The sequence below is a fragment of the Seriola lalandi genome, unplaced genomic scaffold, assembly GCF_002814215.2.
Source record: "Seriola lalandi dorsalis isolate HSWRI2012SDOR001 ecotype SW California unplaced genomic scaffold, Sedor1 jcf7180002054043, whole genome shotgun sequence".
NCBI lineage: Eukaryota > Metazoa > Chordata > Actinopteri > Carangiformes > Carangidae > Seriola > Seriola lalandi.
In genome coordinates, this window is record NW_019524596.1 from 102,876 (window position 1) to 121,264 (window position 18,389).

The 18,389-nt window shown below is 43.2% G+C and overlaps 1 protein-coding gene across 1 annotated transcript in view; it reads right to left on the reverse strand.

Moving 5' to 3' along the window:
* Positions 1 to 1,263: 1,263 nt before the first annotated feature.
* Positions 1,264 to 18,389, reverse strand: part of lingo3b (leucine rich repeat and Ig domain containing 3b) — a 31,689-nt gene continuing 14,563 nt past the window's right edge. The window contains exons 2-4 of the mRNA XM_023402897.2: positions 3,725 to 4,334; positions 2,708 to 3,451; positions 1,264 to 2,495 (exon numbers count right to left, since the gene is read on the reverse strand). Of these exons, the coding sequence (XP_023258665.1) occupies positions 1,926 to 2,495; positions 2,708 to 3,451; positions 3,725 to 4,279 (1,869 nt within the window). The 5' untranslated portion in view covers positions 4,280 to 4,334 and the 3' untranslated portion in view covers positions 1,264 to 1,925. The remainder of the gene's footprint in view (positions 2,496 to 2,707; positions 3,452 to 3,724; positions 4,335 to 18,389) is intronic.

Sequence of the window (18,389 nt, forward strand, 5' to 3'; positions counted from 1 at the left end):
GTGGGGTTGAGGAGGGGGGATGCACTGGGCTAGGGGGGCAGAGACATTCGCGCACTGACCGTGTCAAAGACAGAGAGAGAGAGAGAGCACTCAGCATCGCACTTTGTGATGGCTGTGGTGCACTGTCAATTTGCATGTTTATTCGCATCTAACTATGTGTGTTGCTCCTACCATTTCAAATAACCTTGATGTTGTGTGTTTTGTGTGAATGCGTGTGCGTTATGGGGTGCAACTTTATGCAAGCACAGTGACAGCAGATGGTCCTGTAATCATCCTGACAGCTTGTAAGATGGCAGTGATGGCAATAATTATTATTATATAACTGAATCATGCACACACTACTGTATAAAAAAACAACCTACAGATACTATGGCTTTGTTTCTTCACTCACATATATACATCACTTCTCTCTCAGAGAATGAATTTTGGCTTTATGTTTCTACATACAGTATTGTTGGAATGTACTATTTTAACAGAGTAACTATTTGTGGTGCACACTCACTCTGTCGGCCAGTTATTGCACTTTTCCTGAGAAAAGGTGCTATACAATACTAGGATGAATGTGTTGATATGTATGTGAACACCTCCATAGTGCTACTGTGTGTCCTCTGTCTGCCTCTGAGTATGACCCAACCCTCCAGGCTGCTCCCCCCTGGCAGCACTGGGAAGGTCAGGCGTCCACCAACGCAGCAGAGGGCAGGGACAGGGCAGGGCGGAGGCCGGTGGGTCGTCCCTCTCCTGTTGATGAAAGAGCATATGATCTAGAGGAGAGAAAGCAGAGGTCACATTGACTTCTTTCTTCCCTCCTCTGCTACTGAGCAACCCTCCCGTGGCCACCAGCCCGGCCCCTTCTTGCTCTTGCTTGCATTGGTTGCTATGGTTACCGTAGCTGCCCGTGTCCGGTGGGCTTGACTTCCTAACCAAACTCTCCGGCCCACGGGCAGCCACGGTAACTCCCGGCTAGTGCGCTCGTCCCAAACTCACACAGCTAACGTTGTCGCAAATTCTAACGTAGTAAAGGCCAAATCATGTTTTGTTTGTCTATTTGTCATTTATGTGAATGGTCCAAATTCATTCCTTCTCACCAAATATTATAATCAGATCATCTTCTACATCCATTAAGCTTTTGCTCATTAAAACAAATGACATATGATAATGTTAATGAAGTGTTTGACCCAATATAATCCCCCTCACTGTTCAGTCGTGGTCAGAATAGATAAAGCTGGCTGTTATACTGAATACTCTATAGAAAACATATTCAAATTTTCTTTCAAAACCATTTGTTTTATTTAGCTGTATAAATTTACAACTTAACTCTCAACTGCAACTCTACATGCATGACTCTTAACAAGGCAGATTTTCTTGGAGCATAGCTACAAATTCTATAAATGGATGGCAGCCAGGTCTCCTTGAATTACATTCCTCTTAAAATCCCTGACTGCACAGAATACAGTAAAGGGAAATTTTAATCAAAAGGAAATCTTTTTCATTTCCTCATTAATGTAACCAAGAGACAGGACTACCAGTATTCCACAGCTCGGTAATCATGCCAATTCACAACTTATCGCCTATGATTCTTAACTCTATTATTCTTATCAAGCATGGATGACAAGTAGCTCTTTCCAATCTATCATTACTGCAGTTCCTTACAGTATCATTCAAACATGTTTTTCACCACATGCTGAATAAAACCACTGAGAGGCAGAGAGGTCAGGGTCATTTTGTTCTCGTTCACAAATCAAACCAAATCGAGTCATGGCTCCGGTTTTGATGTGGGCGCTCAATTTTGAAAGGAGCCATGGACAGGAACTTACATTGTGCTTTCAAACTTCTTTGCGAGTCAGTGGCTGTGTGCGTTTGCGTGTGTCAAACACGTTTTTGGGACGTGCTCATGCCTCCCCCGAGGGACCCCTGGCTGCGTTGTTTCATATCATCTTCATATTGAACTTCCTGGTCCCTCCCGAGGAGCCTCCAGTTGCGGGTTCGGATTTCCGGAAAGAGTACTCCACTGTGAAGTTGTTCTTGCGTTGGCCGCGTCCCCGGCTCCACACGAACAACAGCAGGAAACAGAAGAGGACCACCCCCAGGAAGGTGATGCAACCCATTGCAGTGGAGACCAAGATGGTGGTCAGGTCCAAGGTGAACTTGAGGAAAACACGTGTGCTGTTCAGATTTGTGTCGTTGAAGAACTCGCCGCTGTACAGCGAGCGGTTGAGAAAGAAGGCTGAGGCGGCGTCAAGCGGCTGGCCACGCACTGTGAGTGTGGCGAAGTAGGTGTCATTACCTCCAGCGTTACTGGCAATGCAGATGTATGTTCCGCTGTCGGTGAGCTGGGCGTAGCGGATCTCCAGGGTGCCACTAGGGAGAACAGTAATGCGCCCTGAGCTCTTCGCTGTGATCCGTCTACGCTGTGGGGAAATCCAGACAATAGCAGGTGCAGGTTCTCCCTCAGCTCGACACAGAAAACTCACTGGCTGGCCTTCACGAGCGATCACCTGTGGGAGGCGGAGGAAAGGAGTGCATGGACTAATAAACGCAGGAGAGTCAGAAAACACAGCAGAATAATTACACAGCGAAATCTGACAGTGTTGCATAATACTTTTTGCAGCAGAAGCTATTCTCATGACCTCAGTTATCAAACCAATAGCTTTTGCTCTTATCTTACTTAGTATTAAACCTAAATGTAGATGAAGATGATCTTCATTACCTGCTGCAGCTTGCGGTTGCGTATCTTAGGTTTCTGGCATGTAAAGTGATCGAAGAGTGCAGAATCGGTGAAGGTGCTGAGGCTGACCCCTTGCACCTCCACCGGCCCCGCACACACCGGCACTCTGCCGTCAAAGTTGAGGGTCTTGCGTCTTTGCAGGATCCACAACAGACGGCAGTCACACATCAGGGGGTTCCCATCCACTCTGAGGGTCTCCAGACTGTTGACAGAGTGGAAGGAGCCCTCTTCCAGAGTCTGCAGGTCGTTGGAGGAGAAGTTGAGCACCCGGATCTGTCGGAGGCCTCCGAAGGCATGGGGCTCCACTGTCATCAACCCTGTGCTTACCATGATGAGCTCCTTCAGTCTGAGCAGGTCCTTGAAGGCCCAGGGCTCTAGTGTGGTGATAGGGTTGTAGGAGAGGTTGAGGTGGGTGAGGTGCACCAGGTTCTTGAAGGAGGCGGAGGGGACAGAGGTGATGTTGGTGTTGGTGATGGAGAGCCAGTGGAGGTCCAGGCCCTGGAAACTCAGAGGGGAGATGTACTCCAGGTACGGCCAATGATCGATGTCCAGACCCCGCAGGTTGGAGAGCTTGCGGAAGTTCTGGTCCTCCAGGGCAGTGATGCTGAGGTGACGGAGGCGAAGGGTGACCAGGCTGCGGAGATAGGACAGTGTCTGGCCAGAGATGGATGTCAGGTTGCAGCGCTCTATTGTGAGATCTTCGAGTCCCAGCAGCCCTGAGAATGCCTGGAGAATACAGGGGACAGAGGGGTTTAATGTGAATGTTCAGTGTTGATGTGAAGACACTACTCTACACTTAACTGGTGACAGAAACTTAAAAGGGTCATTAGCTACTAAATGTCTTGTATAATACACCTCAGAATATACTCCACTACTACCAGTATGAAAGTCTGATCCTCCATGATCTAATTTCTTAAAAATAAAGTAAATGTTCTTCCATCCAGTTTTTCATTAGTAAAACAGTCATGTACTGGACTGGCAGGATACTGGACGGCTTACCTTGTGGGATATGTAAACCAGGTCGTTGTCTCCCACCTCCAGATGTTTCAGACTCCTCAGATCCTGGAAGGTGTAGTCCAATAAAATCACCATTTTATTCTCACTCAGGTCCAGGCTGGTCAGATTGCCCAGCTTGGCGAAGGCCCCCATGGGCACTAACTTCAGCTGGTTTCCCCTTAACTTCAGCACTTTAAGACTCTGGAGGGTGGCGAAGGCATTGGGCTCTAATGTGGCAATGAGGTTCTCACTCAGGTCCACTTCCTCCAGTCGTGGGTATGGTGCCAGGTCACCGGCCTGCACCCAGCGGAGCCGGTTCTTGCTGAGGTCCAGGAGCTGTGTCTCTGTGGGAATGCCCTCTGGGATGTTGGTGAGCCGCCGCCGCTGACACGACACCGACCTCAGCTGAGCCGAGCACTCGCACCGTGGCGGACAGGCCTGGCTACTTCCTGGCAGCGTCAAGGTTATCATGGCAACCAGAGAAGCAGCTAGGACCCATCGCCACACCCTCGGCCATGGCACTAAGGCACGCCCACCAGGGCCAGGAGAGCCAATCATGGCCCTGGTCCTCTGACTCCTCGCCTGTCGCAGGCAGGGTCAGTACACCATACACCTGCAGGACGAGAGAGGGAGAAGACAGGAACAGAAACAGAGAGGGGAGAGACAGGAAAAAAGAGAAGTCAGTAAAGACAGGAAGAGGATGTGAAAAAGAAAGGAGCCTATCATCCATCATCTCCCAGGCTCATAAAAATTACATCCACATGGCTGTAAATTATCTATGTGTTCTGCAGTTTAAGTAATATTGTACCGAAAGCTGTGGAGATTTGAGACATATCATGACACGGCATTAAAATACAACTGACGAGACCCCATTACAGGAACCCAGATCCCTTTAAGATATTTAACATAATTTGTCTTTTCACTAATTCATCTATGGATTCATGGAGAACTGGGACACTGGGACCTTCTTGCTTCAGCTGAATTCATGCATGTTGCATCTCCTCTGCTCTTGCAGCACTGAGGCCGTCTGCTCCATTTTGACAAACACAATGAATTTATTATCACCACGCACAAACACAGACTGAGCTCCTCAACAACCACGCACGCCGTCGTGCCTATCCGAACGCGAGAAGAAATAGGTGTTTGAATCGCTGTGTACTCAAGTCATGTTATGTGTTTGATCAGGTATATGCTGATGCGTGTATGCGTAGGATGTGGCATTTTGCTGGGTATGAATTAAAAATCGTTTTGGTCCCTCTTGCACGAAGATGAGATGAATCACTCGTGCTTTAACATTCCTTCAGGCAACCTGTCATCTCTCCCACGCACTGTTTTTCAACTCAGAGACAGTCAAAGAGCACCTGGCATTAGATCTGGAACACAACAGTGTCCATCCACTTACCAGGAAAGGGCAGGAATACTGTCATACTTGAAGAAAATGTTGCTTAATAAGAAAGTGTGGAAAGTTTTTTTTTTTTGCTTTCAGACAGAAACTGCTTACCAGACACCCCAGATGTTAAACTTGACTATTTACTTGAATGTTTGTTTTTCAGATGAAGTGAAAAGGAGAGAGAATACACTATATCACCACCACCAGGAAGTATCATGTTAAAATGCACTCTGATGCTGGCAGTGGAAGGAGGAAGAGCCAAACAGATTAATAATATATGAGTTGGTTTGTGCTTAATGGGCAGTCTGCAGAGGGCGAGTCGCAGAGTTGAAAGAGCCAAAAGTTGTCAGTATCCCTCTCTGCTGACGGCTTCGCCTCAATTCTCTTTCTAGCAAGTTGGATTTAGAAAAACAGCCTCTTGAATGCCTAATCATATCTGACTGTTTCAATGCGTCGGCATCAATGGGATCAAACAGGATGAAATGGGATTAAAGCTAAATTTAAATGATGGCAGACACAAATTCTTTGCACACATGCACAACACTCATATTTTCACACATGATAACACACACACAAACTGCAGTAAAACCCCCAGAGATTGTGTCTCATCTACTAAGCCTCAGGGTGGATAAATCCCGCCATTTTCGACGGGCCTGGAAAACACTGTTTACAGATCCCGTATCTGAAGGACCTGGTTGAAATCTGGCACGATTTTTTTCCTTTCGCTTGCAGACAAAACGCAGGCACAGAGAGGCTGCTGTGCCGACCGCTGCGGAAACTGACCCATTTCTCAGCAACAACTCAGCCTCGCACTGTCAACCAGCAACAACTCACCATGACCACAACAACAGAGCAGCAAACCTCAGTGTCTCCACGGAATAGAGCCCAGGAGAGGAACAGAGAGATCTGAAAAACAAACACGAGTATACAGATGTTCTGAAATAACAAGCTATTTATAAACTGAAATCAAACAAAATTTGCGTGTGTGTCCCGGCACCATCTGGCAAATTTTTTGTGGCAGTGACATGATGATATTTTAGATGTTTTAGTGGCACAGCTCTAGCATTGGCGATGTTTGTCGGTTGGTTCACTGCCTTGGCCCAGACTGAAAATATCCTAACAACTACTCATGGCCCCCCGAGGATGAATCTTAACGACTTTAGTGACCCCCTGACTTTTCCTCCAGTGCCACGGTGACATTTGTGATTCAGAGTGAAATATCTCAACGGCTATTGGATGGTTTGCCATGAATTTTAGAACAGACATTTAGGGTCTCTTTAGGATAAATTCATCAGATTTTTCTTCCAATGCCAATTCCAATGAGATCAAACTTTTCAGTCATTTAGTGAAATATCTCAACATCCACTCTGAGGATTGGCACAAACTTTTGTGCAGATCATGATGGCCAGATGATGAATGCTCATAACTTTGATGATAACTTGTTTTTTTTATTGAAATATCTGTTGGAGAGATGAAATATGGTTTAATCTATTATTTGTAGATGTCAGTGTGCTAAGATGATAAAATAAGTTGTTAAGGATATTATTGCTGAACATCAGCAAGCTAGCATGTACTAGCATTTAGCTTAAAGTACGGCTTTGCTTCGGCTGCTAGCATGGCTATAAAGTCTTGGTCTTCTTCTGAGTGTATATAGCGTCTGTGTGTGTGTGTGTGTGTGTGTGTCAGTGCATATCTGCCCAGCTCTTCGGCAGTGTGATGGATGCAACCTGTCTCCAACCCCCACCCCCAACCCCCCCACTCCACCCCAGAGAGTCATGCTATGGGTCAGTGGCAGAGTCGCAGCATGAATCAGTGAGCTGACATCGTCAAGGCACACAAGGTCCTCACTGCTTGACTCAAGGACAGGCGGGGATCCTTAAAACACACACACACACACTTCATCAAACACATAGACCCAGAGGAGTCTGCACCATCATCCAGTGAGCAGGCAAATACATATACACCTTTACTCTCACTCCCATCCTAAACACAGAGGATATGTTTTTCTACCATTGTTGCAGCAGGTGGTTTTATCAGCAGACTGCGTCCTTCTGTGCATCTGACTGCTTCCATATTTCTCTTGAAAATTAAAGAGCACAGGGTTAGTCTTACATCATGTTCCTACACCTGGACAGGCGACACACACAAAATCCCAGCAGGAGTCCCCAAATCCACACTACACGCTGTAAATTAACATCTGCCAGATGTTAAGGCAACAGCAGTGGCAAATCCCACAACTATCTAGACAGTGTGGAAGGCAGAGTCTGCCACAGGCCAGCTGTCCATAGAGAGAATGGAAGTAAAATGGGAGGGAAATCAGCCCAAAAGCTAAAAATAGCTAACTTTTAGACAGCTGACCTAATGAACAGATGTTGGGGAACGACATCCCTGTCTAATCGCACATGCATCATCACAACACTGATGACCACGGCCAGATGTTTCAAACACCCGTTGTCTCACCGAATGTAGACCGTCAGGTTAATCTGATTAAAATTAGTGTCTCCAAGAAAAGACGCTTCTCAAATAACTATGGAGAAAAATAAGGTGGCGGACATTGTCTGGTGTGTATTTGTGTGTTTGTGAGGCAGTGTGTCTGACCGTAAATAGGTCATCCATGCTGACTGGTAGCCTTTATAAGCCTTTATATTTGGCCAGCAGAGCGTGGCTCTCCTCAACCTCAGTATCTGTCCCTCCTAAGCTTTGTCTGGCTTTCTGTCTCTCGCCCTCTCTCACTCTCACACACACACACACACACACACACACACACACACACACACACACACACAATAAAAACCTCAAAGAGACACAATTCAGCATCAGTGATGTATGAGCAGTTGAGCAGTCAGCAGGTTATTAGAGAAAGCTTTTACATTTTATTGTTGCAAACAAACCGAGGCACAAACTTGACATTTTTACATCCATAGGAAAGCTGACAGTTTGTACTTTCCATTGCTAAGTAGCTATAAACCTGGTATTAAATCTGTGCTTAGTCACTCCATTTTAAGCCCAAGTCAAGTGTGGAATATAATTTAGCAGCTTTTTGAAGGGGGTGGGGGGGGACTGTGAACGGTCAGGGGAGAAGACAACTGTGGTACATTTCTTCAAAGCAGAGATATACAATTTCATTAAAGTCTGAAAAGACTAATTTTGGCCATATTTATCTTCAAGAAATACCAGCTAGCCCAGGTCAAACATAAAAGTTTCTTTTCCAAGTCTGAAAAGTCAGATTATGTGTTTTGTGTCTCTTCTGTCTACGTTTAAGTCTCAACAAGGATTTACAGTTCCAAGACTGAAGGTGGCAAATAAATAAATAAAAAGAAAACATAAAATAACAATGCCTAAAGCTGTGACGATAACAAGGAAAAACTGTCATCACAACATAGTTAGGTGAGAAAATGGAGGATGAGCCCGAGGAAGAGCTTCACAGATCCCCACAGTGACGAGGCGTAGAACGTCCGGAGAGATAAAAAATCTGAATAAAAAAAGTGGAACAAACAGAATACGAACACATTCACAAACTTCTGGTCACTTGTCGACTTCATGAACATCGTGACAGCGACAACCAGTGACAGCCAACGACAACATGAACCGTAAACCACAGCTCCCAGTGTTTACAAAGAAAACGGAACATTTTCCAAGCTGACATCAGTCCAGTGAGCTGCAGTGTGAAATGTCAAGGACGCTGCAGTTGTTTTGAGTTTGCAAAGAGAGACGATACTCGTGACGGCGCTCGGTGCCATGCAATCCTACTGTAGCTTCACCCACTTCCTTCCTCTAAGAACTCTGAGTCACTGAGGCAGTGAGTGTGAGCTGATCTAGAGTGACATGCTGCCTGGTTTGACCCCCAGCTGATTACAGACAAAAACACAAAGCGTGGACTTGACTGCTGCAGTACAGTTTCATTACACAGCACATTGCAATATACAGTATTTAGATAATTAATAATTCTTAGATGTAAAATAATGTACTTCAACAAGTTATGTCACATTCTCATGCTCACATTCATCCTTCAAATCCTATATCCTGACTTTAGGTTAAACCATTTCATGTAGTTTCTCTTGTTTCAGGTGGATCTGGAGTAAGTCTGCAAGTAAATAAGATTATAAGAAATAAGATTACAGAACTAGATGCACGACCAAATGAATTAACATGACAGAGATTTGTTGCCATTCAAAACCAAAAACGCACTAAGTGAATGTTAAATATCTTTTATTTTACCTGCTACTTGTAAAGTGAGGGGGTTGCAAAAGGGGTTGTAATCTGTATTTTTCATAGTAAGAATGTGAAATCAATGTGAAAACAGTGTGATAATATGAATGGGGTCGCTCATCGTGAGGAACCTGTTGCACCTGCCTGGTGCTTCGTGATACGTTTCTCTAAAAAGTTGCTGTAGGTTGGAGGAAGGTGATTGATAAATGTGTCATAGCAGAAAACTTTTACTGCAAAGTGGCTCTTTAAAACACTCTAAATATAATTCAGACAAGTTTGATGAATATGGTCCAAGGTCACACACACACACACACACACACACACACACACACACACACAAACACAAGCTGTTGAGCTGAGGATGCAAGGTAACATATCCACACTGTCAGTCTCAATCCTCTCATAGACTCCTGACAACATGAGTCTGCAGCATAGCAAGAGGCTTACAGCACACACACACACACATACACCCAACCACACAGACAAACACAAACACACACACACACAGTTCATCATCGTTTTGAAGAAGCATCACCCCTTGCTGATGACTGTCTCCTCGTACAGAGGATGATGTTTCACGAAACGAGAGACGTTTTATGACTCACGCATCATCCTACTGTACTGCTTCGCCTCTAGCCGGGTGATCCCCAAAATACTTCACAGATCTCTCTGATTTCTCTGAGCTGATGTATGTCTGCATCTTTCCCGAGCAGTGCAGCAAAGTGAGGCGCCACCAGTACTGAGTGTTTGTTAGCAGAAAGCGGCAGGAGCTGAGGAAGCCAAACTCCAGCCTCAGTTCTCTACCGGCATCAAAGTCAAAGCCAAAATCACATTGAAACAGAACATCATGCACAGTGCATCAAGAACAATGCCTGACAGCCACTGAGCATCTGCAACGCAACAAACAAAAGCTAAAACAAGCTTACAAGAGATACAACCTTATACAATAATAAAAAAATAAAAATACATGTGCTGCTTGTTCATTAAGGGGAGAGAATCTCTTCCAGTCCTCAAAAGACTTCTCCAACAAAGATCACACCATCGAAAACAAGTTACTTTAATCATGCTAAAAATAATTTTAATGTCAGAACACACACACACACACACACACACACACACACACACACACACACACACTATAAATGTCCCTGAATTCAGACAGGAGCTGTCTGGGTTGGTGTGTGGGCAGGATGTAGACAACGTTAAGTGGATTAGAAGTGAGATGAGCCCAAAAGGTCGTTTCATCCATGTGTGTGTCCAAGTGCGTGCGTGCGTGTGTGTGTGTATATGTCATGTTTTCACTTTGAACTTCACCAACACTGAGCCCTCAGTGAGGGGCGCCGGGCACAGCGGGGAGTCTGACTGGCAAATCCCATGACACTGATAGCTTTAGTCTGTATCAGTTTCACTCAGTGCAGCAGAAGTTACTCAAAGTGATTAGTCACAAGCAGCTAATCCATAAAACTTCATCACTGAATATTTACTGAACTATATGGAGTTAACCTGCTCTACAATCGATTGCTACGGAAATAGTTTAAAAAGTTTGATAGTTCTGCTGAGGAGGTCTGGTTTGTTTGTCTGTTAGTTAACAGGATCTCAAACTTGAAACCCGGGACAATGTTAGGCCAAGTGTCAAAAACCCGGCTCCTGATCTGCATCCAGGCAAAGGATTTCTCAGAGTTGTAAAATATGGCAGATTAAAATTACGCTTCACTGCAACGCCTCAAATGAATGTGTTCTTCAGTCAGGTGACATTAAACCAGAGGAGGTGCGACAAGATATTGTCAAAAAAAACAGCACCAGCCTCAAAAAATTGAGAAAAAGGTGGATGTGTTTCCACTTAGGTTTTCTTTTCTTTTCTTTTTTTCAATGCACAATACAAACAGGTGGACAGACACACACTTTACTGACAGAAAAGTCTATTGTGTTTTCACTGCAGTAAAGTGTTTGGAACATTCATTTTATTCACAAACAGTCATGACTTGAATATTAACATGAATACTGCATAAGTATAGCACCCTGCACATAAACACACTCACAAAATGTTTTCAGAGGGAATGTGGAGGGGTCAGGCGGTATCGACTGTACCGGTGGGTGAAAACGTTCAGCTTTATGGCCCAGCGGCATACACAGAGCAGACATACGATGCATATTTATCATATGTATTCCACAAATTTTTGAACAATAACCCCTGAATTTTACAAGCAGCATGACACACACAACCAAACCGTCCATCAGGGTTTGAATGGCAGGGAACACATTTATATCTACAGTATCTTCTTGTCTGTAACTGTATATATGACAATATATATCCCATATTCATGATTTCAGACATACCTAAAGTGGACATTACCATTTCCTAACCTTTACATCATGTGCCTGTCCCACAGACAGTAAGACCTAACTACAGCTTGTTTAATGCACTTTACCTTCAGAATTGCTGAATTAGATTATGTCAGGATGATGAATGTTAATGTTAGCTAGTTTCTAATTTGTAATTAATCTAACTAATGTTAACTGGCTGATAGTTCACCCCTTCATTTACGATGCTGGCTTGGCATTTCATTACAAATGTAAAATGTCGTATTATCTCATTTCAACAAACACTGGTGCTCAGTCATAAGCAGTGAGACGATGGAGGGTTAGTTGTTGTAGAGATACGTTTTAACATCAATATATACTTCATAATTTCATTTCAACAGTATTTTGTGTGGTGGTTTACTTTGTCTTTTACCTCTATGATATTATCTTTTTTTGGGGGTGGGGGGCTTCTTGCCTTTGTTATAGTGACATTGATACGCTCTACCAGGTAAGCCACCGGGTGCCCCTGATATTAGCTTTTATAATAGTCACCCCTTTTTGTTTTCACCCAGTAGTCAAAAGTAATGAAGTACATTTACTCTAAGTATTGTACGTAAGTACAATATTGAGATACTTGTTCTCACATTTCCATTTTATGCTACTTTATACTTCCACTCCACTACATTTCTGAGTGAAACATTGTACTTTCTACTCCACTACTTTTACATGACAGTTTTAGTTTAACAAACAAGACACTGCAACACTTCACAGTTCACTGAAGCATGAGCCCGCACTGTACTGGCTTCCCTTTTGCCCCGGAGAAAAAGTCGAATTCACACTCTGCCTTCAATGCACGCAGGGGGAGACATTTCATCAACAAATCAACAAATACATTTCTTTTAGCTTGCGAAGACTTATTTCATTGAACCTTAATCTTCACATTAAGGTCCATGCGCCCGGCAGCAGGTAAATATGAAATATGAAATAAATAAAATTTGCTGACAATAACTGGATGTGAAATCCACAAATGCAGTTGATACTCGGGTCTCAGAGTGAACAAAAGTCTCAAGAACAGAGAAACTACCTCTTACTCTGGTGTGCGTTGACTTTCTTCACGACAAGTATCTGATGCACACCTGGTTGGTCCTGAGATCTAGCTGTTGCTGCTGTTCCTGTCGTAAATTAGTTGGGAGATTTTGCATCAGTTGTGACGCTGAGAACATGCATATTGAGAAAGATACATTATTTTTGTTTCACTTCTTTGATGTCTTGTGCTACTTTGTTCCTTGCTTGAATTTGCTCCCACTCAATGCAGGCTTTGTTATTTTCCCCTCTGTTATAATGAGCAACAGTGCTGTGTAGTCCAGATCATCAAATCCATGACAAACATCAATGAAGTGTGTGTGTGTGTGTGTGTGTGTGTGTGTGTGTGTGTGTGTGTGGGCATGTTTCAGTCCTCTGAAGTGATCATATCAGTACATCCACTTTTTCCTGCTGTAATTATTTTCTCTGAGCAAACCAGACCGGGAAGAGAAAACTGTGTGAAGCCTTCGCTAAACCGTCCACCTGTCGAAACGCAGCACCATCTATTGTGACGCAGTTGATCCTGTACGGTCGCTCAGGTTACAGTCATAACTGGCACTTGTAAAAAATGAAAATTGGCCAAAAGTATTCCTAATCCCAAAATTAAGAGCTAAACAGTTTTCAGTGTCTCAGCTTTCACAGCATTGGTATTTCAACCTTTATGTCAAATCCCCTGTGCACCTAAAATAGATTAAAGTGAAATCCTACATGTAAACCTACACACACATGCACGCACGCACACACACTTCCTCTCTCTCTCTTTCTCCCTCTGTCTTTGTTTCCTCTTTCTCTTTCTGGGTGTAATCTGACAGCTGAGGAGAGTCCTGTGTTTGACAGTCGTGATAAATATACACGGAGGGACGGTGGGATTAAAGGGAAAAACAAAAACAAAAAACAAGACACTGCAGCAGCCAGTGAATCACTTCAAACACTGTTTGTTCTCTTCAAAAGTAGAACAAACATCTATGAATTTATTTAACACTGTTGTGTCCCATCTGTTGCCTTTCATTTCTGACTCTTGTGGAACAAACACACATTGACATGAATTGACAGACATATTGTTAAATCTTTAGAAAAAAAACAAAACATATTTGGACCAATAGATAAACAATTTCAATTTACAAAACTCAGTCTTGATGATCATCCCTCTCATCCAGGTATTTATTTGTTCAAGTTTTTGATAAGAAGGTAACAGGATGACAAGAATGTTAACATGTTGTGATCTAAAATGTCTATTAATCTAAGGATAAAGTTATGTTTTATATGTTTCTTATTGTCAATATATCTGATGAAAAGACCAAGAGGAACAATGAACTGACCCTAATAACAAGTTTGTGTGTGTGTGTGTGTGTTTGTGTTTGTGTTTGTGTAGCCAAACCCTGATCTTATTCCTCTGTGGCATCGAGCTTCACTGTCCAAACACTATTAAAAACACACACTGTGGCTCTGGGTGACATGTTCCTTCATTACCATGCACATGGGCACAGTAGTTTATTTTGAGTCAGTCCCACATAGACTGTCCTGCAGCTGGAAAATCTTATGAGCATAAATAATCCGCATCTGAAAATAGTCCCAGACAAATGCAGTTTACTCTTGTTTGACTAATGTTTGAAAAAAAAGAAATATAAAAAACAAAACGAACTACTCTGGCCTTTTTAAAAAGTGAATCTTTTTTTTATTTCTTCAGGACATTTTCAAAGGGGAACAACCACAAACAAGAAAATATTGCTGATTTTAATCTTTTCATGGGATCTGTTGACAATAACAAAAATATAGAGTAGGTCAAAAGTCTTAGATCTAATACACAGATGAAAACCTCTGAATCTTTTTTGGAGCCTACAAGAAATTGTTACGGATCTGAAATGGCCTTATTTTGATTATTTGGGCTAATATATATATTATATTAAGGATTAAAAGATGTTTCTTTCTATCTCAATGTACTCCAGTTTATGATGAGACTTCTGGCTGTGGCAGGACTTGAAATTTCACCAGTGATCAGTGGGTAAACATGTTTTTTTCTTTTCCATATGTTCTGTTATTTTAGTCTGTGTCTTTATTTTGCAGTTTTTATGTTCCACTAAAAGAATAAAAAATTATGTTAAAAAAAAGGAAGTGATCTGCACGTACAGTATATACGGTTCATTGACATTTTAAAAACTTTCTTACTGCACTTCCTGTTTCGTGTGTCTTCCATTCTTCTGTCACCAAACAACTCGATAAGTCACAATTGGTTGCTCGCAGTCTACTCATTCACAAAGCCAAAGCACAGTGTATTTTCATTGGCTAATTAAAGACCAATAAATATTTGATGTCCATTTACAGCGGACAGTGGGTCTGGAGAGGTTAATGGTTGGTCAGACATCTCTAAACTCAAAGTGTAATCTTCTGAAAACAAAGAGCAGTCAGTATCGATCAGGCCTCATCTCTAGTGAACATGGATCCTTTTGTTTTACTAGAAGGTCTGGCACGTTTAATTAGCTGTGGCTACTCTGATGATTCTCACACCCTGCAGTGTTTTGACCTGCTTTTCTCCGGCTCCAACCTGAGCACATGGCTACACATGCTGAGAGCAGAGACTCAGCGCGCACACACACACACACACACACACACACACACACACACAGTGTATTAAACAAACAACACAGGGCAACCCAGAAATGGAGCTTATTAGATCGGTCACCTCGCCTGCAACCATATGGCCTCTGCTCAGATTACGGTTACGTCTTTAGGTATTCACGCCGCTCTTTGCGATTCAGTCACAGTAAACCCGTGCACACTTTTTTTTTTCCACCACATGACATCACACTTTCCTCTGCAACTCATAATAAAGTCATGTGATCCGGAGGGGGTCAGGGGCCACGGCGTTATTATAAATCTCCAGTGCAATGGTCATTGGGGCTTCGTCGGCAGACATTAGTGGCATGCCATGGCTAAAAGGGGAACAGATTGGTTTACATGCCAGCTAAAGTCAACCACTCATTATCGCTAAATCACCGGGTCTGTTTAAACTATTCTAAAGGCAGCTCTGACTCACGTGTATACACACACACTGATGCCATATACAGTATCAACACAGGCAGGTCAGTGAAAGCAAAGAATTAGAATCACAAAAACTTTATTTTATCTTCAGGAGACGATGGAAATTCGCCTTTGACGTTCCTCACAAGTAAGCTATGTACAAGACTCTTTCTCTAATTGACAGACTTTCCTTGGCTACACATTTTAACCTTATTCATGTGCATTCAGCAGTTATGGCAACTACAAGTGTTGTCCTGTTATCCGGGACGGGCCTCATTAGTGAGCAGGATGGAGCGGCCATAGAGCCCATTTCCTCATGCTGACAGATGTACAAAATCACCTTTTTGTTCTGGGTTCAGAGGGGAACAGAGTCGGCTCTGAACCCAGATGTGTGATGTGTTGAGAAGGCGTGTGTGCCGGCCTGTGTGATGCAGTGCTGCATGTGCACCATCATGTTTTTTTCAGGAACGATGAAGAGCTCGCTCTGCAGATCAGAGGTTTGGACACCAGCCAGCTGGTAGGCAGATAGAAGACTTACAAGTCATTAAGTCTGGTACGTGCACTGCTGAAATTACACAAAGCTGCACAAATTGTGCCTGTGCATGCACGCGAATAAGCCAGTGTTTACATGGCTTTTTATAAGTGTATTGAGGAAAAGCATTTAGTGTGGCAATTGTTTATCCTGGGGTGTAATTAACCAGCAAGTGCAGAGATTATTACACCATTAGCAAGAGTGCAAGTTGGAGAGAAAGAGTTAAAAATAGCAGTGAGATAAAAATCATTTAATCAAACTTGACCTGTCTCCGAGAAAAAAAAAAAAAAAAAACCACACATGCGGACACCAATCATTTTGAGTGACACACACTATGACAAGTGACTGAACAGCCTTGAATTAGTCTTGCCCTTCGGGGATCTGTGGCCTTATTACTGGTGTGGATTGAAATGACTCATTAATTATCTCACACATGCTTCGAAAAAGCTTGGTCACCGCCATCAGCCTTATTTGATGCTATTACCTCAATAAATACAGAATATTTTGTCTCATTATTGCTCTTCAGTGCAGCATTTTGTAGGTCATGCTGATAAATGTGGACTCATATTGTTGCAAAAGGAGACAAAAGTCGCCTTCACGCATACAGGAGACTCTGTCATCACAGCTCTGATGACTGGGCTCAGGATGGGATATGAAAGGAGTTAATTTCTGGTGTCATTTCCTTTCTAAAGGCTAATGAGTTTCCAGATAACAAAATGGTGGGGTGATCCCAAGGGTTGGTCATTGGGAAGTGAAATCACGTCTTCGCCAACACAGCAGCTGCAGATTGTGATGATAACCGGCCGATTTCTGTAAAGGAAAACATTTCACCGGAGACATCTCACCATAAAGGCAACGGCCCCTGTGTGTGTGTGTGTGAGAGAGAGTGTGTGTGAAGTGCGGGAGTGTGTTTTTATATGCCTCTGGTCTGAAGAAGAAAAAGAAATTAATTCAGTTCTCCAGCTCATTAGATAGGTGAAATCCAAATGGGGAATTTAAGACAGAAGACGACCGACACCTCCTCTATATATACCACCCCGAATGAGACAGGTGCAAGAACAAGTGCGATGAAAAGAAAGTGAAGGGAGAAGATTGAAATAGATAAGTGTGGATTCGCATAATATGACCGCAAGTGTGAGCGATGGATAGATTTGGGTATCAAGGGAAGAAGTGATGGACATGGAAGACAGGAAAGTGGTGAGTGTGATGGATGAAAGAGGAGGAGGGGGGGTAGGAGAGCGCTCTGTCTCACTCTGTCACTAATGATGGAGGAAGGTCAAAGCTATTCCACAGTTGAGAGAATCGAATGATGCAAATTAGGCCCGATGCTCAATCAGACGCCGCAAGAGAGGCCCGGGAACCCTGATGGTGCTCCATAAGACAAGCTTGAAATTCAGTATTTTAAACATTGTGAGTTTATAACACAATGTGTCAAAATGTAAAATGGCTTCAGTGTCATTTTACTGAGTGAAAAGGCCACGTATGTCCACAGAGGAGAAGAGGAAAACCCTGTGTAATTTGTACAGCTGAACGCAGCCTGACTGAGTGACTGACTGGTACGTGGTACAAATACATAACTGAGCGGCAAGTAAACAGTGAGAAAAAGGAATGACTTGGAGGGAAAACGAAGGGGGATGGGGGGAGTATGACAGCTTTCCTTTCCCCGGTCTTTGAAGAGCAGCATGGTGCCGGATTCACACGGGAAGAATTTACGATGAATATGTACACAGCTTTGACCTGAATGCATAAACCGATTGCAAATGTATATTAGATTGCATTCAGACTCTAACGCTCTTTCTCATTCTATTTGAAAAAAAAAAAAAAAAAATTCAAGAACTTGACATCAAATCAGCCTCAAGCATATAAAATGACCTTTCCCTTTCATTCAAGCTGTGGTAAATAAACCATATTACCAAGAAGGACGTTCATGTGCAGCGGAAATGTGTAGCGCAGGTACAAGGACGGAGAGAGCATTGCATATGCATACATGGCAGAGATGTAGACAGGAGAGTAATTGCAGTGCTTCATGGATAACAGTGACCCTGTTAGCCCAAAAGCTTATTGGCTGTCCGTTTCTCTGATTCTGCCAGCGCAACCAATAGGAGCCGTTGCTGCCGTTTCAGATGTGGGGATGA